The sequence below is a fragment of the Geotrypetes seraphini genome, chromosome 1 (genome assembly GCF_902459505.1).
Source record: "Geotrypetes seraphini chromosome 1, aGeoSer1.1, whole genome shotgun sequence".
In the NCBI taxonomy this organism is placed as follows: domain Eukaryota; kingdom Metazoa; phylum Chordata; class Amphibia; order Gymnophiona; family Dermophiidae; genus Geotrypetes; species Geotrypetes seraphini.
In genome coordinates this window covers 54,239,249-54,264,400 of record NC_047084.1, presented here as the reverse complement: position 1 = coordinate 54,264,400, position 25,152 = coordinate 54,239,249, and the positions used below count along the sequence as shown (strand labels likewise).

Genomic DNA, 25,152 nt, shown 5'->3' with positions numbered 1-25,152 from the left:
TCTGTCTGTCCAAGTTAGATTGTAAGCTCTTCCGAGCAAGGACTGTCTATAAATGTCAAAATGTACAGCGCTGCATACACCTTTCAGTGCTATATAAGTGATAAGTAGTAGTAGTGGTCCTGAGTACTTTATCGGTTGCCAGCTGCATTCCTCCCTGAAGACGTCTATGTGTACTAGGACTATCTTGTATGGTAGTGCCTAAGTGCATAGCATCTAACTGCAAGGGAGCGGAGCGGAGAGTGAGCAGGCTTTGAGTGTGTCTCCCAGTTACACAATTAAGTTAATAGAATACTATAAATTATGCAAATCACTTACATGTAGGTTTACCAATTTATGCCTGTAATTGACATACATGTAGAGTGAAAGGGTATGCCTACTCATGGGAAAGTCAATGCCAACCTTAGGCTAGTATTTCATAATGAAATCATGGTGCCAAGATGCTATTATAGAACGTGCTAAATTTATGGCATTGGGGCACCAATTTATAGGATTGCCAGCTTAGTGTGACTATATTGAAAAGAAAAATCACTCTATAGACCTATTCAAAGAGTAATATGGATGATATAACACAGTTCACAAAATCTTGCTCAGAATCAAGGAGGGGAAAACTGGGGCTATCCCCAGAAAAACCACCTCACAGCCCAATCATCGCATGGAATGTAAACAGAACATTATATCATTTCATATATGCTTTTTGTCTTATGAAAAAATCACTGACGTTCAGCACAATGTTTACTAGGATTTTTAGTCAAAGAACTGAGCAAACTTAACTTGCAGCTTGCGGGTTCCGACGTGCACGTTTCGATCCTGCCTCAGGGAACACACAGGAATAGTTGGAAAAAACATGCGATGGGTACAAAGATTCAGAACGGACTGCTGTCTCACATAGAGAAGTGCATGTAGCGCGGCTTGACCTCTCAAAGCAGTCAAGGAGAAGGATGTCATCTGCATAAGACATTATGCTCTCTTCGTTGAATTTGATGTTTCCAAGCCAGCTCTATGTTATGTCCTAACTCAAACTCGCTGGCAGGTTACCCATTTCCAATCTGACATATCATAATCACAAAATAGAAAATAAAATTATTTTTTTTTGCCTTTTGTTGTCTTGTTTTATTACTCAAATCATGCTGGTCCCAGGCTCTGGTTTCTGTCTTTTATTAACTCGCTCATCAGAGTTTCCTGCCCATTTGATGTTTTCTTCTTTCTCCATGCTCGCCATCCATCTTCCATCTCTGCACTTTCCCTTCCAATCTCATATCCAACATTTCTGTTTCTTTCCCACTGTTTACTATCTATCTGTCTCCATGCCTTGTGCCCTGGGTCAAACCTCTCTATTTCTCTCCATGCAGCATCTCTCCCTTCCTCCCCTACATTATCATGTGCAAAATTTATTTGTCTTTCCCTATGCACCATCTCTCCCTGCTCTGCACCCTATGTCAAACATTTTTTTCCTCTCTCTCTTCTCCATACATGTCTCTCTCCCATCCACCATATGCAGGATTTCTCCCTCCCACCCCTTTCTACCTCTTTGTTGCAACTCTCCTTTCATCTCCTCCACCTCATGCCCAATAATTCTTCTCTCCCCCCACCCCCCAATATGCAGAAGCTTTCCATCTCTCCTTTTTGGGATATGATTGAATTCCCAGCTTTAGGGGCTCCTTTTACGAAGCCGCGTTAGCGGCTTTATCGCAAGCACATTTTTAGCGCGCGCTAACCCCTGCGCTAGCCGAAAAACTACCGCCTGTTCAAGAGGAGGTGGTAGCGGCCAGTGCGGCCGGCAAATTAGCGCGCACTATTACGCACATTAAACCGCTAATGCGGCTTCGTAAAAGGAGCCCTAGGTTAAAAAAAAATGGAGTTGCAACAGTTTTTCATAAAGACCTCAATTTCCAGACTCTAGATACGCTTCATTTTTTTTTACAAAATATTTTATTAAAATTTAAATCAATCAATCAATATAATGAAGTAACAAAGGGGAAAAAAACTTTTTGCAGACCTTTACTCCTTCATATTCAGTTCTAGATACTCTTCATGATTCTGAAGGAAGGTGGATTCTTTCCAAATTGAAATTTCAAAATAACACTTTTTTTTGTTACTAAATATATATGATCCCACCACAGACACTCCTGAATTTTTCTCTACTTTATTTAATCAGCTAAGTAAAGTAACCATTTACCATTATTAATTGCAAGAGATTTTAATATGCCTCTTCACATTTGGCTAGACAGACAATCTCGTGCATGGTATAACACCCCAAAATCATATTCAATGTTACATAAAACAATTTCAGCTTATAGATGCATGGCAACAATTCCACCCTGGTGGTAGAGAGCATACATTTTTTTTCTAACACACATCATGTCTAGAATAGACTATTTTTTAATTTCTAATAACCTCCTGCCATCTATTATACAGTACATGCTGACATAAAATAATAGGACCTTTCAGATCATGCTTCAGTTTCTATCCAAATTAAACCACCTCCGCCCCCCACCCTTTTATAAAGCTGTGTTAAGCTTTTTTTAATCACCGGCCGCGGTGGTAAAAATTCCAACGCTCATAGAATTCCTATGAGTGTTGGCATGTTTATCGCTATGGCCAGTAATTTAAAAAAAAGCCTAACATGGCTTCATAATAAGTGGGGGAGGGAGGTGTAAATTAGATTCTCCAAAACCATCGAAAAATCCATTATGGAGGCTGAACACACAATTACTTTCAGCAGATGATATTCCTGATCAGATCTGTACGTTCATCAAAACATTTTTTGAAATCAATCAGACTTCAGAAACGAATCATAATCACCCTTTGGGAAACTTTTAAGGCCACTTTGAGAGGAGAACTAATCTCATCAGCTGAACGAAATTGTTTTAAAGAACAAAATTGTTTTAAACTATTAAAACTGTTTCTCTGCCATCATATTTCTATGTTTCTTCAAACAGCATGAACTTATTTCTTCAGAGTACTTATCAGATTTACAAATACTTTTCTGTTGGTTTAGGTTGTTGGTTGGCTCACCATGGAGTGGTTATCCGAATAATAGAACGGGGGATATCTATAAATGTGCTGTTGACTCCAACAAGAGCACATGTGAAAAATTGAACTTACAAGGTAAATTGAAGCATGAATATGATTTGTTGTAGCTATTATCTTGATGTTACTCTGTAATCTACTGTTTATAAACCTTTACTTTGATCATATTCACTGATTCACTTATTTACAGTACATTAATCAACTGGACAAGAGCAGAGCATCTAATGGGCAGTTATTTCACGTGATTATCATTTGCTGATAATGAAAAATTTCTTGCTGCCCATCCCTAGTTAATATGCATCAACTGCAAAAGCAAACCTGCGGTAGCTGCAGAACCTCCCCTGACTGTTGTGGGCATTTCTGATGCTTGGGGAAGGCAACCTTGCCCTTAACCAGGACAACGCGGCAATCATGAGTTAATGGCACAGCTGCAAATACGAAATGCAGATAGCTACAGCTCTAGAGGTGATCCACGTTATCCGCCAAGTTAGCAATTTATGCGTACTAACCAGTGACCTGGGGGGCGGGTCTAGGGGGGGTTCCAGATATTACAAATGTAAAATCTGGCAACCCTACCCATCCCCCCCCCTCGGGCCTTCCTGAATACCCAATGGTCCAGTGGGAGGTCGTTTGGGGCAGGAGAGCAGCCCTGCCCCTTGCTAGTGCCTGTGTAAAATGTCTGCTGTGACCTTTCATGGCAGCTTTTGAGCTGGCCTAAATTTGCCTGCTTAGCTTACGCGGACCTCAGTTAAATATCACAGGCAACTGCTTGAGCCCTGGCTCATGCCAAATTATATGAAAAATTCCCCTTACTAGTCAATTGTTATTGTTAAACCATGTAGAAAATGCCCAACATGTTTCAGTGAGGCCACCTACTTGAAGGACATTGAGAATTACACATCTAATACAACCTGAGGCAATGTAGAGATTCATAACTAGATGGTGTGAAGTCCCACTGAATAAAACTTTGCCAATCTCTTTGGTATTTATATTTCTGTTAACTACATGCCAAAACAGAGATTTGGTTTAAAAAGCAAAGATAATAGTACATGAAACTGATGGAGAGATATAAATAACTTGGACATGCATGGATATAGCTTGGGCTTGTCCTGTCAGCACTGTACAACCTCTCTCATTCTTTTCTCAGCCACTTCATGTCTGTTCGTTTATGGGTACTACTCATTCCATTTAGTTATTTTCCTTAGCTGCTATAGGATATTATTAGCCACTGAGAAAGTCATCTCCAGATACTGTGATAGCGTTTTTGAGGATCTTGGTCAGCCAGGATGGTAATCATGTTGTTTTCCAAGTCTATAAAAGAATAAAAATTAGAAGGGGAGGGAGGTCATCTCAGCCTTCTACGAAATAATACCTTTGATTCAGGGAAGGTAAATTGGAGACATGCAAATCAAATGAAAATTAACAAAACCATTAAACTGGGCCTTAAGAGACCGAGCAATAATGTTAGGATCACACAAGCAGACAAGATTCAACAACCCTAAGGGCTCCTTTCACTAAGGTGCGCTAGCGTTTTTAGCGCACGCAGCATTTTAGCGTGCGCTAAACCCGCACTACGCTTCTAGAACTAACACCAGCTCAATGCTAAACCCGCACTACGCTTCTAGAACTAACGCCAGCTCAATGCTAAACCCGCCAGCTCAATGCTAAACCCGCACTACGCTTTTAGAACTAACGCCAGCTCAATGCTAAACCCGCCAGCTCAATGCTAAACCCGCACTACGCTTCTAGAACTAACGCCAGCTCAATGCTAAACCCGCCAGCTCAATGCTAAACCCGCACTACACTTCTAGAACTAACGCCAGCTCAATGCTAAACCCACACTACGCTTCTAGAACTAACGCCAGCTCAATGCTAAACCCGCCAGCTCAATGCTAAACCCGCACTACGCTTCTAGAACTAACGCCAGCTCAATGCTAAACCCGCCAGCTCAATGCTAAACCCGCACTACGCTTCTAGAACTAACGCCAGCTCAATGCTAAACCCGCCAGCTCAATGCTAAACCCGCGCTACGCTTCTAGAACTAACGCCATCTCAATGCTGGCGTTAAGGTCTAGCACACGTGGAAATTTAGCATGCGCTATTCCACGCATTAAGGCCCTAACGCAACTTTGTAAAAGGAGCCCTAAGGGCCAAATTCTACAAAAATTGTTGAAAGTTAGATATCAGTAGCTGCCCTACCACTTTGGAGTCCCCTTTAAAATTTATGCCCTGAGCTCCAGCCATGAATAACACCAGTTCTGGAAAGATGTACATTCTTGGATTCTGGCAGTTGGTTGTTGGCTTTTTTTTTTTTTTTTTTTTTTTTTTGCACATTCCTGGGTTGCAGCCAGACTGACAATCAGTTTACTTATAGCTGGGGAGGCAGTGTATGAAAATCTGACTCATGAATACTCATTTTCTGTAAACCGCTTAGAACCTAACGGATGTAGCGGTATATAAGAAATAAATTACATTACATTACATTACATTAAGGATATCCTGATAACCTGACTGAGGCTCCTCTAGGACTGGTTTGGGAATCACTATCTTAAAAATATAACCCTTCATCTACCTTCTCTGCTATAACTTCTCCTACATCACTGTTGTTTGGTTTGTTGCAATCAGAGGAGTGTTTTTATTTCACTACTAATCATACTTTTAAGAAGATCAGCAACCTATTTCTGAAACCTCTGAGTCAAACCATCGAGTCCTCCTCTTTTAAATGCTTCTTTCTTGCAAAACTTGCCTCTTTATTAAAAAAAAAAAAAAGAGGGAAAATTTTTGTTTTCTGTTCTTTACAAAGCTCTGAGTTGGTGTAATCGGATGACATCACCCACTTCTCTGCTATAACAGTTCTGTCTTAAAAAATACCTGTTATGGGTAAACAGCATTTCTCTGATCACCCATTCCAGTCTGGTTTAATGATAGGCAGCTAAAGAGTATTTTATAATATTGCACTGGGTTTAAGAGAACATAAGAATAGCCTTGCTGGGCCAGACCAATGGTTCTCATGGTGGCCAATCCAGGTCACTAGTACCTATCCAAAACCCAAGGGGTAGCAATATTCCATACCACCAATACAGGGCAAGCAGTGACTTCCCCCATGTCTTTCTCAATAACAGACTAAGGACTTTTCCTCCAGGAACTTGTCCAAACCTTTCTTAAAACCTGCTACGCTAACTGCTCTTGCCACACACTCTGGCAACGCGTTCCAGAGCTTAACTGGTGTATATGAATGGGTTGTCCACCCTTCATGCGGGTAAAAGCGCATGCTGATGTTTTGTTGACTTTGTATGAATGTCAGTACCTATTACTGTATTTTGCTTTCTGTGCAGCTGTATTTTTAGTGTGCATCTCCCAAAAGGTACATCCATAAGCAAATAGCTCCTCTGTCTAAAAGCTAAGCTGGCCTTGTGAACAATAGTGCTATATAATTTTGGCTCAGTATTTCAGCATTAATGGGAACTTTGGAAGTAGTGGTTTTATTTCATTTTGTTTATTTTTCTTTCTTTTCTTTGCCTCTCTTTTCAATTAGATGTAACAGGCATAAAAAATGCTACAGAGATAAAAGGAAACATGAATCTCGGTTTGACTTTGATAAGAAATGCAAAAACGGGAGGGTTTTTGGTAAGTGTAGACATTGTTCCTGAAAAAAAAAAAAAAATCAAAGTGAGTGAGTTAGCCTGCAAGCTGCTACCAGGCTCTACAACTAATTGACTTATGCACTTAGGAGCTGATTCTGGAAACTGCGCTATACGTTAGGAGGCAGTAGGCACCCTACCACTGCCTAACTTACTCCCCTTTTGTTAAGCTGCGCTAGAGGTTATTAGTGCAGGCCAGTGAGGTAAGTGCTCCGACACTCATAAGAATTCTAGGAGCGTCGGAACATTTACCGCATCGACTCGCGCTAAAAACCTCCAGCGCAGCTTGATAAAAAGAGAATCCTTAATTGGTTTAATTTGCTTTAATCGGTACAGTAATTGACTAGGTCATTTAAAAACAATTAACATTTGGTCACCTATAGTTAATTATTGTGATTGATACCTTGATTGCTGATTTCTTGACATCACCATTAGAACAGCTGTAAAGTATTTGTACCTTAATTATTGATCCTTTGACATTGATATCGTCGGAACATTACAGCGGAGTATTGATAATGTTCCACTCATAAATGCTTATCTTAAATATAAACCGCACTGTGACGTGAAACCCAATCTATATACTGATTTAATTAATAAATCGTTTGTTATATTCTATTTTGATGGCTGAATGACTCATGTTCTTCTTGCTAATATGCGCAGATTACTGTGGGTATCAAATGCGAGTATTGCATGTCAATAAGCGATACAGTTCTAGTTGCTTGTTCTCTGTTGTATTATTGTTTTTGAACTTATGTTTTATGTTGTACAATTGAAAACCCTTCAATAAAAATATTGAACTAAAAACAATGAAAACCTCCTTAAATAAAAAATTTAGGTGCTGAAATTGCGTCTACAGAGGTGCGTAGTGGCGCCTAAGCTCAAAGTAGGAGTGGTTTTGGCCGGAAGTTACCTTAGGTGCCGCTAGGCGCCTCTGTAGATGCGATTCGCATCAAACATAGGTGCTGTTAATGTAGGCCTTCAAAACCCTGGCCTACATTACCGGCGGCGTCTAGGTTTAATGGTAGCCACAATTCTGGTAACGGCGCCTACATGTGATTGGCATGTGATCGGCACCGTTTATGTAAGTGCCAGCCAATGTCGGCGCCGTTTCCAGAATCCGGCCCATATTCTCAATGTGAATGCTGCATACATTGCAGTTGTCTTACTAATGGAGGTGTTATCTTGACAAATCTAACTTACTAGATACACCCATGAGAGCACATAAATTGCCGTACTAGGTCAGACCAGAATTGGCCAATCCAGGTCACAAGTGCTTGGCAGGATCCCAAAACCTAGCAAGGATCCATGCTACATACCCCCAGAATTATGCAGTGGATTTCTCCATGTATAACTTAAGAGTGGTTTATGGACTTTTCTTCCAGGAACTTCCTATATATTAAAAAAAACCCCCACAGCTATTATATACTATGGGGCTCATAATTGAAACTTAAACATGCCTAAAAACTCGCACAAGTCGGCACTTGGACGACCTAAAAGATAGATCGTCCAAGTGCTGATAATCAAACCGAATTTCTGGACATATCCAGGGATTTTTTTAAGGCCTCTGAATGCCGCTGTGCACCCAGAGCTGAAAGGGGCGTATCTGAAGGAGTGGTTACAGCGGGATGGGGGCCATCCTAGACTTACCCCCTCTTTTACTAAGGTGCGCTAACCGTACTGAAGAGATAATTGAATGATTCATGAGACTTCCTGGATGAAACTTATACGTTGTGACTTTGATGATGTAAAAGCAGGTAAAGTGGTATTATATTGTCCTCTGTATTTTCTTTGTAGGATGTTAATTAGAAAAATGACAATGAGACAAATTGTAAGAGAGGTAAAAATAACAATGTATGCATGCTGACCAAAGGCTGACAAGATAGTTTAGTATGTTTTTCATATTTGTTTTGTTTTCTATTAAAGACATGTGGTCCTTTGTGGGCTCAGCAATGCGGAAACCAATATTACACGACAGGCGTCTGCTCAGATGTCAGTCCTTCTTTCCAGATCCTACGAAGCTTTTCTCCTGCTCTCCAAAGTAAGGTACCTTGTGCAAAATTCAAGCAAATTGCAGAATATAGTTGCTTTCTATTCAATAAAATAACGTGTCAATAATTCATGGAATTAAGGAAATGAAGTATACATAAAAATTCCATGAGAGACTCTTGAGAAATTTAGTCATGGGATAGGAGGCAATGTTATGTTATGGACTTGGGATTGGACAGAAAACAGAGGGTTGGGTTAAATGGCCATTTTTCTCACTGGAAAAGGGTAAATAGTGGAGTTCCACAGGGATTTGTATTGGGACCTGCATTTATTTATTTTTTTATTTCTATTCCACACTACCTGAAGTTCTAGGCAGACTACAAGGGAAATGCACAGTAACAATATGACAATAGACATTGAACAATCAGTGATATTTGCAGTGATATATTTGATCAAGAGGATCCAAAGAAGAAGCAGAGCAAACCAGGTCTTCAGACACAGGGGAATTTAATATCAGTAATGTAGATAAAACAATGTTGTGACTCAACACGGGCTGTGTTTCGGCTAAACTGCCTGCTTCAGGAGTCCTAGAGTCTATAGTATAAAATATATAAAAACAAAGTATAAACATGAAATAATCAAAATACTAAACATTAAAATGCATAAAGGAAATGAAAAGATACAACATATTAAAAAGATAAAACCATACCTGATAAATGAAACGACTCACATAAGATGTTAAAACACTAAAGGAAAAAACAGTCAAAAATGGATAAATTTGACATACAAAAGTAAGAGACACGAGACAACACATTGTGATTGAACCTGATGTTACTAGGTTGGTAATATATCTGGGTACATAATAACCAGAGTGAAATAATGTGGCAAATAAACAAAAAAAGTCTGCACAAAATTTGTGGGATGGAACACCAAACAACAACGCGATTATTCAGAAGTAAATTACACAGGATATCAAACATGTTTTAATAATAGAAACAAAACATGGCAAAAAAAATTATACACTATCCAGCAAACAAAACATGATCAAAATCTTAACATAATGCTTTCTGCAAATCTAAAGCTGTAAAAACCTCCCATAACATATGCAAATAAGTACTTCATGTTGGAGATCAATTGAAAATATTGTGCAATGATGGAGCCAGTAGTAAATTATAAACCACAGGTTTATATGCAAAGTAGTGCTGACTATGTGATCAAAGAGGAAGAAAAAAAATCAAACACTATATGATAAGAAACATTGTTGCAACACTGGCAGGTGGTTTAAAAAAACATAAAACAAGAAGCCAAGTGTGCAGCGTATCCATAAACATCATAACCACATTGTAAGTCAATTTAAAGTATTGCCGACAAATCAGTGACTCTAATAAAACAACTAGAAAATCAAAAGCCACATTAATATTCCCAAAAATACTTACTGTGCAATTCCACAACAAGATCAATAGAAAGCATTAGATGTTATGGCATCAAAAATGCTGCCACCAAGCTGACAGGCAATTTAAAAATGTAAAGTGAAACGGAAGGCCGAACATAATGACATCATGTGTGTGTGATAACGTTGTGAGCAAGCTCCAAAAGATAGATTATATCAAAAGTTTTTCTACGTGAGAGAGCAATAGGAAGTTCACGATGGCTCAGGGTTCCACACTTGAAAATTCCACACTTTTTGTTGACATAGTTCAATCAATGATCCAAAACAATGTCAAAATATAGCATTACGATTCTGGAAATTGGCATTTTGCAAAATAAACACTCTTTTCAGCTACGGTGGCAAAGTAAGGCTCAGAATTTAGGAAGTTGGTTGGGCTGAGAACTTTTCAGCACCTCCTCATATCATCTGATCTCGGTATCCCCTTGTTAGGCTTGAACAAATTTATCACTGTAAGCATTACTGATTGTTTATTGTCAAATTATCACTGTATGTGTCCTCTAAATCAGTGTATTACAAACTATGTGCTGCACAAGATTTCAGGTGTGCTGCGAGATGCCAGGAAGGAGGAGAGGTGCCAGTGTCAGCTGACTGCCTACAGGACGTGCCCCTTGTGGCGAAAGGCACATCCCGTAGGCAGTCAGCCATCGCCAGCGCCTCACCTCCTCCCTGGCGTATCTCTTCCTCTATGCACCTCTTCTTTTTTCCAGCAGCCCCCACTGGCAGCTCAGGGCCCTGTCTGGAGCATGCATGGACATCGATGTGATGTCATGCATGCATGTGATGTCATCGAATCAATGTCCATGCACTTCCGGGTGTCCTCGAGCCACAGCCACCAGTTTAGTGTGCTGCTACTTGCAAAGTTTGTGAAACACTGCGCAAACACAAATAGATCCAAAGAAGAAGCAGAGCAGTCCAGGTCTTCAAACACAGAGAAATATACTAGTGACACAGATTAAATGGTCAGTAATGATGACAAGACCTGCCACAGCTGTGTTTCAGCAAAAATATCCCTGCCTCAGGGATCCCATATACAAACTGATAAACGAAGAACACCATATACAATCACAGATGAAAATCTGCCAAAAGTCCTCAAAGACCAATTTTATTAAAATACTCATCTTTCTTTAGTCCACAATGCAGAATCAAAGATATTGAATTATATTCAGTGGAAAAAAAAGAGTATTTTATGATTGAATTATATGATTATTACCTTGCATTTTTTTCTGTTTTCCTATGCCAGGTTTTATTGCTTAGATGTATATGATATTTTTATTTTTTGGTTATAAAGTATAAGTCCAATTATCTAGAAATCCAAAAGGTGATAATCGCAGCTACAGCGAGAAACCAAAATAACAGTGCAGAGCGACGCTATTGCTAATATATTTCCTAAAACAATATGGGCACGTAACATTCTATTCGTTCTAATTTTCTTGTAGCGTGCTCCTCATATATAGATATCGCTGTTGTGTGTGATGAGTCTAACAGTATTTATCCATGGATTGAAGTGACAAAATTTTTAAAAAAATTTGTGCAAGGTCTAGATATAGGACCCACAGAAACACAGGTAAGCAAGATTTCCTTACACATCCAGGGAGGGTGGGTGGGTGGGGGGAGGGAAATGTACTTTAAGGAGTTAAATTATTAAATTATAATATTGTAATCACATCATATGTATTATTATATTAAGAATTAAGATGAGGATGGGAGAAAATGAATGTTTAATGTAATAAGTGTATAGGTAATAGTACATTTTGTACAGTATTTCTGATTTACCATTGTATTGCACTATCAAAGTTTTAAAATCAATAAAGATTAAAAAAAAAAAAGCAAGGAATGATTATTGCAGAATACTGTGAATTTTAAATCAACCAGAAATAGTTCTGCAATAAATGTCATATTGTAGAATTGTAGAGAAGGAGAAATGGATGGTGACACTGTTGTGCCAGGGATTTTAATTCAGGCTTTCTTGATTCCTTCTCATGTACTGTACATCCAAGTCTCACAAACACAGTAGCAGTAAGGATAGCTTCAAATGCCATTTTTTTGAGTGCGGGTGCATGGATTTATGATGTTATAAACCCCTGAAGCTGCTGGAAGAACTGGCAAAACGAGGACCCTCATCGGGACTATGACTGTGAATATGAAATTAAGCTGCATGTGATGTGGATCCCATGGGCAGATAAATACTGTCTGTGTCAGGGGTGGGAATGAGGGTCGCAATCCAGTTGGGGGTTTCAGGATTTCCCTAATGAATACAGTATGCTTGACTAACAGTGGTGAACCATCTACCGGCTGAACATTTGTAATCACCACTATGTTTGTTATTGGATAATTTCATCTTTGAAAGCTAAAAGAAGAACTTTGATAACTGATGTATTAACCTTTGGAGTTCAAGATGGACAGTAATATCATCATGTTTGAAGATTTTATGGTCACTAGAGGGGTTTTGTAGTATGAATGAGAGTGAGTGAGTGAGTGGGGGTATTGTTTTGTATTATGATATTGTTTTGAATTATTATATTGAATGATAAATTGAAATTTATAATAAAGCTGTGATATTTATAGCTTAAAATGTGTTAATATCTTTCTCTATCAATAATGAATATGCATGAGATCCATTTGCATGCAATGCCTTCACTGTATGCAAATAGATCTCATGCATATTCATTTGGCCGTTCAACGTAGCTGGCCAGCAGTCTGAATTTTGCAGATGGCTGCCTAAGTTGAACGACATTGCTGGCTGTCCGCTGGTTGCTAACTGCTAAATATTCAGCAGCCATCTCACATTGAATATTAGCACTTAGGAGGCTATGCTCCGTTTAGCCAGCCAGGTGCTGTTTCTGGATGGCTAAATAGCACCGAATATTGGGCACTGTCAATAATCAGTTGCACTGGCTGATCCAAATGACTTCCAATTTTTGTAGTGTTTAGCATAAACTAGTGGCTTTCCAGCCACAGGCAGTGGAACACTGTTTTGTTGGGGAGGGGGCCCCAAATCTCTGCCCTAACCAGAAGAATCATGTGGCACAGCTCCCGATTCCCCCAACAGTGGCCGTAGTAAGGGGGAGCAAGGGGGGAGTCCACCCCAGGTGCCATGTTGGTGGGCACCAGCACCCCTCCGCAGCCTCTTCCCACTCCTCCCCTCACCACACACGCGCCCCCTTCCCTTCCCCCCCGTACCTCTAGTGGTTCGCCACTGCGAGCAAGAACTTCAAGGTGATCCTCATGACCGCATCAGCTCGCCCACTGACATCACTTCTAGGGGACGCGCATAGGAAGTGACATCAGCGGGAGAGCCGTTGTTACTCGTGGCGGTGAAAAATTAGAGGTATGGGGAAGGGAAAGGGGGCATGTATGGCAGGGGGGATCGTGGAGTAGCAGGTGGTGGCAATGAGGGCAGGGGAGGGGCACCTCTCACCCTCGCTTCACCACTGTCCCACACCCATCCAGTGCTGTACTTTTAAATCTTCAGGCAGCCGCCGCACAGCATCAATGAACAGGCCTGCCCCTGGAAGTAGAATGAAGGGTTCCGGGGCAAGCCGGGCAGTGCCGGAAGGAGGGTGGCTGGGCAGGAACCCACTGCTGACCACCAATCCTTGAGGAGGCCATGGCCCCTTTGACCTCCCGTTCTGACACCCATGTTTCCAGCCACCACATTCTGATCATTCCCCCATTGTGACCATGACCTGGATGCAATCAGTAAAAATCCTTCTTGCCATCTACAGTGGAATGTAGAAAAATATTCATAATCGCATATAAACTAAACTAAACTAAACTAAACCTTAAGTTTGTAAACCGCATCCTCTCCATAAAAATAGAGCTCGACACGGTTTACAGATAATTCAATAAATGAGGGAAGGACATAATAAGAAATTCGAGGTTAAGAAGAGGATAGCTAGCGTTACATTTTAAATAGATAGCTTTACGTTTTGGAGAAAAGCCAGGTTTTCAGATGCTTTCGGAATAATTGGAATGAGCCTAGATTCCGCAGCGGGGCAGGGAGGTTATTCCAAAGCTCAGTGAATTTGAAGAAAAGGGATTTCCCTAATTTACCTGCATACATGACACCTTTTAGTGAGGGGAAAGATAGTTTGAGTATGTGGGCGGATCTGGTAGTGTCAGGTCTCAAAGAATTCCAGGATAGCGGAATTAGGGGAGGAAGAATGCCATGTAGGATCTTGAAAATTAGGCAGGTACATTTAAAGTGAATCCTAGAAATCACCGGAAGCCAGTGAAGTTTTGACAGAAGCGGGGAAACATAATTGAATTTTTCTTTTTGCGAAGATCAACCTAGCCGCAGTGTTCTGGATCCGCTGAAGTCTTTGAAGATTTTTCTTGGTTAGACTTAGATAGATGGAATTACAATAGTCCAGTCTGAAAAGAATGATTGATTGTACAAGGACAGCAAAATGTTGTTGGTGGAAGCAGGATCTCACTTTCCTCAGCATGTGAAGACTAAAAAAACATTTTTTTACCAGAGAGTTGAGATGATCATTAAAGGAAAGAACCACAATTGTCTCTCCAATCATTGTCATAGGCTGCATTTGCATACCCTGAAATGATTTTTTTATTATTTTTTTTTTTAAGTAAGGAAGAAGCATACATAAGTGATGAATTTGTTCTGTACAAATGCTTCCATGGACGTTTAACATATTGTGTTTTTTTAAGGTGAGCTTAATTCAGTATGGAAATGACCCAAGAATAGTATTCCGAATGAACACTTACCAGACAAAAGAAGAGATGGAAAATGCAGTATCTAAAACCGAGCAAAGAGGTGGAGATCAAACTAACACTTTCAAAGCAATCGATTATACACGGTAAATATGCCACTAATGCATGTCTTTTTATGATGTGAACTGAAAATATGTTGCCAGTTTTCAGAGTTCTCAACCCAGCCCTTGGGAAACATTTAACCAATCAGGTTTTCAGGATAATTACAATGGAAATACATTAGATACATCTGCATACACTGCATAGACTTGTATGCAAATCTATCTTATGCAAATTCATTGTGGATATCTTGAAAACCTAACTGGCAAGATGAATCCTGAGGACTGGGTTGAGAAAAACTGGAATAGGTTGATTGTGCAATTCTGCGACTTCTTCATTGAGGATCTAGGTTCTGGCTAACAATGTGAGATGCTCCCTAGAAAATTAGCAAAAAAGGGAGATTTTGGAAGAGAATGAGCAACCTGTACAAGCATATCAGAGAGCCTTTGAGGAGCTGACAGGAAAGCGTTCCACATCTAAACTACAGTGGTACCTTGGTTTACGAGCATAATTCGTTCCAGAAGCATGCTTGTAATCCAAAGCACTCGTATATCAAAGCTTATTTCCCCATAGGAAATAATGGAAACCCAGATGATTTGTTCCACAACCCAAAAACTAATAAACCAAAAATTAATGAATAAAATAACCCCAAAACTAATGTATAAAATAAAAAGGAGAAAGCCGCCAAGCCGCCAGAGGAGGCTGAAGAGGAGAAGAACCGCAGCTTCCCAGTACTGCTGCTCCTAACTTAGCAGCCACCGTTCCTTCCGGAGCTGGGCTCGGTACTGCTGCAGCTCACTGCCATCGCCTTCGAGGCGCAAGAAGCTGGCGTGACATTGCTGTGTGGAGCAGAAGCGGCGAACCCGCAGGCAGTGTTCCCAGGTCTACAACGGTGGTGGTAGAGGAGGGCCTCCCAGCTCCGCAGTGTCCCAGTGCACACCCCATTACCTGCAGGAATGTAAACACCACCAACACCGGTTGTATCTGTACGCACACGCTGACCCCACCTCCCCAGGGACCGCCGCACATGCGCCGACCCCACCTCCCAGAGCTCCAAATGCACGCACACAAATTAACACACACATAGTACAGGAGCTCTAACCAGGCGCGTGAGCTGCACAGAAATAGCCCTGCCTCAAGCGAATGCGTGCACATCCCATCTACAGAGAAAGGCTCACGCGCTCACCAGTACCTTCCTCAGATCCTGTCACCTCGCAATAAGGGCGCACTCCCAGCGGGAGGAAGCATATTTAACTGCTTGTTTTGCGAATCAATGCTAGTTTTGCGAGTTAAAATTTGCTTGAGTATTTTGCTCGTCTTGCAAAACACTTGCAAACTGCGTTACTTGCAAACCGAGGTTTGACTGTACATTGAAAAGCATGAATGCACGGGATTAGCAGAAAGAAGGTGCCAGATCTACCAATTGAAAAGGCTTCTTGTATTGTTGGGATTTAAAGAGTATAAGACTGAATTTACAAGGGTAGTTCTAGCTTTGATTCAAAATGCAAATAGAGAAAACATCTCCTTCTAGCTGTTTAAAAGTTTGCATGGCCAGAATGAGTTGTTTTATCTTTTGGTATTTTGAACCAAACCCCTCTTATATTAATACTCTGCTACTATAATTTTCTTTCCTCGTTTTTCATTTTGCATGCAAAGCTCATTTGTTGTTAACTATTATTGTAATTTTCAGTGTTATGAAAATTATAATGCAACCATATACTGTATACAGTATATTTCTGCTGTTTCCATCATAGGAGTAATGCAGTGGAACAAACTAACTGGACCGCAAAGAGCTTTTTCTGATATTCAGAAGGTTAAAAAGATGCTTAAAACTACACTATTTTTAGGAACATTCTAATAAAAGATGTTTTTGATCAATGTTGGTTTTAGGATGAGTGTATTGGAAGGATCTGTGAACCCACTGTTTACATGGAATGATCTGTAATTTGAGATGTTTGTATATGTCTTGTTTGTTTCATTCTGTGAATGTTACTTTTGTAAAGCTGCCTAGGAATAGGCGGTTGATAAATTTTTTAAATAATTAAATATATCCATGAAAATGGACTTGCTAAATATGACCATCTCACAGTCCTGGTAATAGAATACAGTACCTGAATTTAAATAATGCTGTAAGCTGCCTTTAGCATCATTTGGAAACGCAAGCCTAAAAATCCAATTTACAAATTAAATATATTACTCTATAAAATGATACTGAGGCCAAGGTTGATACAACAGATGATACTTCCTATCTGATTAAAGGTTTTCAATAATGCAATAGCAAATAGCACTTCATATTTGAATTCAAAATGGACCTATTCACTTGGCTAACAATGGCCCTTACAAACGGAACACTAAACAAAGACATGGGTCACATAATGATTACACTAATCCCCAAAGATCAGAAAACCTCTCCAGCATTAACATCCAACTACAAACCCATAGCAAGCATTCCCCTCTTCACAAAACTACAGGAAGGATTGGTCAACCTCCAACTGGTAAACTACCTAGACAAATTTAACATCCTCAGCGAACATCAATCAGGTTTCAGGAAAGGATATAGCACAGAAACAGTCATAGCCTCCATACTAAAGCACCTCTATGATCTCTTCAGCAAAGGCAAAAGCGCACTGATCCAGCAATTAGACCTCAGCAGTGCATTTGACCTAGTTGACCATGAAATCATGCTACTGTGCCTTGATGCAATGGGAATCTCGGGAAAGGTAAAGAAATGATTCCAAGAATTCCTAACAAACAGATCCTACCGAATAGCCAGCAATGGAAATCACTCCAACCCATGGAATAACCCATCAGGGGTACCCCAAGGCTCCCCTCTATCGCCTACATTATTCAACATTTACATAGCATCCTTAGGTCACCAACTACAAAAATTAAACTTAAAACACTACATATACACAGAAGATATATCCATCCTAATCCCCTTAAATGACATCTCAACTGAAATTATAGACATCCTTTCACACATAATGAGAGAAATCGAAAAATGGACCACCAACTTCAAACTGAAACTAAATACAGAGAAAACAAAAGTCTTCTTGGTAAGCCCCAACGACAAAATAACGAGAGCATCATTAAAAATAAACAGCCATGAATATCCGACACACACTTGACCATGGCTGACCACATAAACTTAACAGTGAAGAAATGCTTCTTTACACTATGGAAGCTAAGGACTATTAAAAAATACTTTGACACAACATCCTTCAGATTACTGGTGCAATCGCTGACTACTGCAACATTGTCTACCTGGGTATCACACAAAAAAAATAACAAAACTGAGATTAGTACAAAACACTGCAGTTCGCTTAATCTTCGGACTGAGAAAACAAGACCACATTAGCCCATACTACAAAAAGCTGCACTGGCTACCAATGGAAGCGCGAATACAGTTCAAATTTGCATGCATCTACTTCAAACAAATCTAGGGCCTAGCACCTTCCTACCTGCAAACACACTTTACTCTACACAACCCCACATGAACAACCAGAAACAAAAACATCTTCGCCTATCCCAAAATTACTGGCTGCAAATACAAATCCTACCTTGACAGAACCTTCATGTTCCAAGCTAATAGACAACAATCCTGGCTGGGAAATTACATAAATAAAACCAGACAGACCTACAACGCGTTCCGAAAATCTATCAAAACCACTCTGTTTGACAAATTCATCACCTAAACAGACCATTCCGCGCTCACTACGCTTTCTCCCCCTACAAACCCGAAGCAATCTTCAGGCAATTCCTACCCCTCTCACTTTCCCTCCCCCTTTCAACCCCTCTTACATTTCCCTCCACTACAACCCTTTTCTTCTGTAACTTCCCCTCATGCATTTGTAATTCGCTGAATGTCCAGCCTTCTTTCGATGTGAACCACCTAGAAGTCGTCTGACTATGGCAGTATAGAAATTGTTTTAATTGTAAATAGATTTATATAGGAACAAGGTGGTTACTGGAACTGTACTACTTCAGGGCCTCTTTTATCAAGCCCAATAGCACAGGCTGTCACTGTAAATGCCCCGGAGCTCATAGGGATTTAAAGGACTTCAGGGCTTTTGCCGCACAGCTTCATAAAAGAGCCCTCAGTTTGGTATATAGCAGGGGTGTCCAATCTGCGGCCCCATGAAGTATTTTGTGTGGCCCCGGTCGAGGGTGATGCAGTGTTTTCCTTATGGCTGCAGGAGCCACTTTTGTGCCATTACAAAAGGGTTTTGGGATTGTATAGGGGAGTGCACATGCTTAAGTATCAATGCAGTGATTACAGGGGCTTATGGACATGGGTCCTCTTCTCTATGGGTCCCTAACCCACCCCCAAGATGACTTAAGCTACCTCTGGGTTAGACGACTAGGCTTTCCTATGCCAGGCGGCCAGGTGATGATGGTCTAGAGGCTGAAATTTAAAGTTGTGAATAAAATTTTTATGGGGGTGGGGGGGGGGGGTTGGTGATCACTGGGGTAGTGTGTGGGGGTCTGTGTTATGTGTTTGAAGTGCTTATCTGGTGAGTTTAGGTGGGTTTTTGTGACTTAGACCATATTTTACATGGTCTAAGTCACAACGTCCAAGTACTATCTAGACTCTGGTGTAAAACCTTTGGTTATACATGCTGTATGACTAAGTCTAAGCCAGCCCACGTCCCGCCCAACTCCTGCACTCGACACGCCTCCCAAAACGCCCCGTTTAGCTTTGGTCGTTGAGCAGCACTATGAAGGCCTAGGTCGTTTAGAAATATGTCCAAAATCCGGTTTTATTATCGGCTGTTGGATGTTTTTGAGAAATGTTCGTCCAAGTGTCGACTTAGGCCGATTTTTGGACGTTTTTCTCTTTTGATTATGGGCCCCATAACTTCTGCTGTGCAATTCAGAAAAAGGTAAATATTTTCACCACATTCTCTGGCAACAATGATCCAGAGAAAATATGCACTGCATGTTTTCCCAAATCCATCTTAAATGGCTTATGGACTTTTCTTTTAGGAAATTATCCAAACTTTTTTTTTAAAGCCTGCTAAGGTAAATGCTTTCAGAACGCAAAAAAAATCACAAAGGCCTGGATTCTCAAAACGATGCTGTTTGGTAGGCGCTGTAGGTGCCTGAACGGCATCTAAGATACGTGTTTTAATTGGTCATTAATAGTATGGTAATTGACTGCACTATTAAAAACCAATTAAAAATGAATTAAGAAAGAAAGAGACACCTGAATTGCATCTATGCAGACACTTACTGGCGCCGAACGTTAAAAAGAGGCATGGCTAAGTTCATTATACTACTACTACTACTATTAATTAGTTCTATAGCGCTACCAGACGCACACAGCGCTGTACAGAGTCACAAAGAGGGAAAAAACAGTCCCTGCTCTAAAGAGCTTACAATCTAAACAGGCAAACAAGATGTCATGGATACAGTTAAGGGGAACGGTTAATCAGCTGGCTGGGTTGGAGGGCAGAGGCGTATTATGGTATTGAATTTACCTGCCTGTCTTAGTGTATGCATTTGTGTCTATTCAATAGAGTGTTTTAATTATTGCAGAGCATATGCATTTTCTCCTCAATATGGTGGACGGCCACAAGCTACAAAAGTCATGGTAGTGGTGACAGATGGTGAATCACATGACAATTCATTATTGAAACAAGTAATTGATAGATGCAATGAAGACAACATTACAAGGTTTGGCATAGCAGTAAGTAATGCTTTGGATCTTGCTATGTTATGACTATGGAATGAAGAGCACAAGAGTAGTATAAGCCACGTGGAAAGGCATTTTCGATAGGACGTCTAAGTCCGAGTTTGAGCATTTTGGGAAACACGTCCAAAAATTCTGTAGAGAAAATGACCATTTTTGAAACAGCAAAACGTCTATCTTTTATTTTCGAAAATGATCATTTCTAGATGTTTTTGTGCTCAGTGCGCCTATCTTTTAGGACCATTTTAAAAAAAGAAATATTCAAACAAAAAATGCACACAAACAAGCCATTGGGCTGTACAAGCAGCCAACATTCTTACCAAACTGGCCACAAATAGCTTAGCATCACAGAGGGGCACTCTAGGGGGTACTGCAGTGAATGTCACATTAAAAAGTCCCTGGTAAACAGCTCACCATAACCTGCTTATATTGTATGGTGAGTCCTTCAAAATCCACCCAAATTTACTGTACCCACCTTTACACCACAACAATAGCCCTTATGCCTGTAGGTGTCATCTTAATATAGGTACAGTAAGTTTTGGGTGGGTATTGGCTTACCATACTAAATAAGCAGGTTATGATGAGCTGTGTGTACCTGAGACTTTTTGATGTGACGTTCACTGCAGTACCCCCCTAGAGCAGGGGTGTCAAAGTTCTTCCTCGAGGGCCGCAATCCAGTCGGGTTTTCAGGATTTCCCCAATGAATATGCATGAGATCTATTAGCATACAATGAAAAGCAGTGCATGCAAATAGATCTCATGCATATTCATTAGGGAAATCCTGAAAACCCGACTGGATTGCGGCCCTAGAGGAGGGACTTTGACACCCCTGCCCTAGAGTTTTCCTCTGCTCAGATGTAATGTATCTTTCACATCTTTGGATGATGGGAGGGGGTTGGTGACCACTGGGGGAGTAAAGGTGGGATCATGTCCTAATCCCTTCAGCAGTCATCTGATCAGTTTGGTCACCTTTTTAGCACTTATTCATTTTTAAAACAGGTCTAGCCCCAAATGTCTAAATGGTGCCCTGGATGTTTTGTTAAATGTTCAATTATTGCTGCAAAACATCCAAGTCCTAAGCCCGCACAAAACACATCTTCAACATGTCCCGTGGAATTTAGATGAACAGGGAATAACCAGTCTAGAACAGTATCTAAAATATGAGTTTTGAGAATAGTTTGGATGTTTTAGCAAAAAAAACCCAACAAAACATCCAAATGTCACTTTGGGCTCCTTTTACGAAGGTGTGCTAGCGTTTTTAGCGTGCGCCACATTGCCGTGTGCGCTTACCCTGTGCTACATGCCAAGAACTAACGCCAGCTCGATGGTAGCATTAGCATCTAGTGTGCACTAAGCACGCGCTAAAACCGCTAGCGCAGCTTAGTAAAAGGAGCCCTTTATGCCATTTTTGGGACATTTTTCTCTTTTGCAGATGAGCCCCATTCCTAGTTAAATGAAGCAGTGAATTTTAGGGATGTGCATTTTCATTCTGAGGAGTATAATTCTAATTTTGCTGAATAATATTTCATGTTAGTGCTTATCAAATGGACTAATACAGAATGAAACTCAATGAACCAAACAAACAAAAACTCAAAACCCTTTCTCTTGCACATCCATAGTGAAGTTAGGTTGCATCTGCTTTTGGGGATTAGCTTAAACTGTTTGACCTTTATTGAATCTTTATTCTATAAAGGGCTCCTTTTACAAAGCCGCGCTAGGACCTTAACGCGTGGAATAGCACATGCTAAATTGCCACACGAGCTAGCCACTACCGCCTCCTTTTGAGCTGGCGGTAGATTTCCGGCTAGCGTGCGCTAATCTGGTGTGGGAGATAAAACCGCTAGCGAGGCTTTGTAAAAGGAGCCCAAAGTGTGATATGTTCAGAGCTAAAGTGTCATACCTCTTTCTCTCTGAGCTAGATGCACTAAAGTCAGTGATTGTCTAATGATTGTCGCTAAACCAGTTTTGACTGGTTTAGCAACAATCGGATTTGCTGACCCGATGCCCAAAACGGTTCACCGCGCAGTTTTGTGCATGATCGCAAATTCTCCAATCCGGCCATGTAAATAAGGTCACTGATATTGAAATGCCATGTAAACTAGCAGAGCAATTGATGCTCTAATATGGCTTCCCAATGCACCAAAAAGTCGTCGCTTTTTAGCGATCTGAAAAAAGCGACAGGTCCTAACGATACAAATTAATGTATTTATAATATGCCATACCTATTTTTTTTTTAACATACACACAATATCTGCCCCATAAAAACAAAAACGCGAGCCAAGCTGCCCCCCCTGATGATGAGCTGCCGTCCCCCAACAATAACTGTGGATCCCCGAACCCCTTGACAGAGAGACAGAAGGGATTCCCACTCAGTCCAGCCCCCATGAAAACCCCCCTGTGCCAGCCACTGGATGCCCCCCCATGCCAGCCGCCCCTGAACCATCCCCATACCGTCCCCCCTTCCCCCCCAAAAAAGACAGGAGTGATATCCACTCCCATACCTTTGTCCAAAGTTGAGAGCATGAGGGAGGTTCAGTCCCTCCAGTTTTGAGGTCTGCCAGTCCAAAAAGGAGGGCCTTGCCCTCCCTGGTGCATCATGTGATGTACAGGGAGGGGCCTAATGCCCTGATTGCAAGGGGGGAGTTTGCCTAAACAAAACAAAAAATAAAGGACACTTGAAATATTTAATCCCTTAAACTGACAGAGGTGCTCAGAACCAACACAGGTGGTAAGAAAAATCACAAATGAGGACAAGCCCCTAAATGCGCTTTCCAGGGTCTATCATTGCGCCTTCTTTTCTTGCCAGTGAAAAGGTTTTTACTGTGTCAAAAAATATAGACTATTCAATTTCTCAAAAATAAATATTTTCAATTTGTGAAGTGCAAAGCTATAACTTAACTTGAATGTAGCCAAAACGGAAGTCTCAGAAGTAGTCTCACTGCAGCGTATACTGGCAGGTTCTGAGATGTTTCGCCAGTGGTTTCTTCAGAGAACCCACTCTCGCTGGCTGAGCTATTCCCTTGCTATCCTCTCACAGTTACTTCATTTCTGGTTAAGCCCACCCTAGTCCTATAAACACCACTCCTCTAACACATCTCCTTGAGATTTGGACAAACTACAGATCAACAGTATAGCTATCCAGCTAGAATATATTGTAAGTATTGAAAATACCAGATTGGAAGGATTTGACATGAAAAATGCCCATCTTCTCCTTTATGCCACTTTATGGGCATTTTTCTTTTTTGAAAATGAGTCCCTAGGTGTGTCCCAAGGACTAGATTGAGAACCCCAGTTGTAGACTGATAAAAAATACCAAAAATAAATATATTTTTTTTCTGTTTTAAGGTCCTGGGATACTACAACAGGTTTAATATTGATGCAAAAAATTTAATTAATGAAATAAAAGCAATTGCCAGTCCTCCTACTGAAAACTATTTCTTCAATGTGTCAGATGAGGCTGCACTGTTAGAGAAAGCAGGAACGCTGGGGGAACGCATTTTCAGTATTGAAGGTAATACACACTTCTAGGAACTTAAATTTTCTTTCAGATTTTTTTGCCTGCAAAAAGTAGCCAAGGTGGGCACAATTATGAGATTACCTGTGGACAAGTGGGAAAATCTAAGTACCGTGCTGAAGTATTTATTCATTCAATTTTCTATACTGTTCTCCCAGGGGAGCTCAGAATGGTTTTACATGAATTTATTCAGGTACTCAAGCATTTTCCCTTCTCTGTCCTGGTGGGCTCACAATCTATCTAATGTACTTGGGGCAATGGGGGGATTAAGTGACTTGCCTGGGGTCAGAAGGAGCAGTGTAAGTTTGAACCCACAAACTCTGGGTGCTGAGGCTGTAGCTTTAACCGCTGCTCCACACTGCCAAAGAGCTCACAGAAGTAACATGGATTATGAATTTGGATTTAACTCACACCTATTCAGTAGTTTAAGGCAGAGCTGGTATTAATGTGTATGTGTATGGGAGGGGGGGGGAAACAAGACAAATAATAATAATAACTTTATTCCTGTATACCTCCCCTCCATAAAAGTTCTGGGTGGTTCACAAAGAAGAAGAACTGTACAATCAGTGAAATATACATAAGTTCAGGAAAAAACATGATCAAAATATACAGTTAAGAACAAACTTATGTAACAAACTTATCAAACAAGTGTGTTTTAAAAAACTTTCTAAAAACATTATAAGAATACATTTGAAAGATCAGGGGGCTTAACCAAGAGTTCATTTTTCCTAATTGAAAGGCCAAATGTCTTATTTATCTCTTGTAACAACAAGCCTGAACAGAAGGGTACATAAACTTAAAATTATTATGAGTATTTTTTAATGATCTATAAAAATTGAATTGAGAGGATAGGTATCCCGGAGCCAGACCAAAAAGAGCTTTAAAGCAAAGACAGCCTAATTTAAAAAGAATGCGTGCCTCGAAAGGTAACCAATGTAATTGCCGATAAAAAGGACTGATGTGGTCATATTTCTTTTGGCCAAAAATCAGGCGCACTGCCGTATTCTGTATTAAACCAATACATTTTAAGTTTTTCTTGTAGGATGCCAAGTAAATAACAGACATAATT

At 40.5% G+C, this 25,152-nt stretch overlaps 1 protein-coding gene across 3 annotated transcripts in view; it reads left to right on the top strand.

Annotated features, from left to right (window-relative positions):
* ITGA2 (integrin subunit alpha 2) overlaps positions 1 to 25,152 on the top strand; it is a 145,272-nt gene that overhangs the window by 46,883 nt on the left and 73,237 nt on the right. For 2 of the 3 annotated variants that reach the window (XM_033931502.1, XM_033931512.1), the window contains 7 exons: positions 2,999 to 3,108; positions 6,566 to 6,657; positions 8,595 to 8,709; positions 11,544 to 11,671; positions 14,776 to 14,924; positions 20,416 to 20,566; positions 23,915 to 24,080. In XM_033931502.1, the coding sequence (XP_033787393.1) occupies positions 2,999 to 3,108; positions 6,566 to 6,657; positions 8,595 to 8,709; positions 11,544 to 11,671; positions 14,776 to 14,924; positions 20,416 to 20,566; positions 23,915 to 24,080 (911 nt within the window). Of the gene's footprint in view, positions 1 to 2,998; positions 3,109 to 6,565; positions 6,658 to 8,594; positions 8,715 to 11,543; positions 11,672 to 14,775; positions 14,925 to 20,415; positions 20,567 to 23,914; positions 24,081 to 25,152 lie in introns of those variants that run through there. The other variant, XM_033931519.1, reaches the window with a different exon arrangement.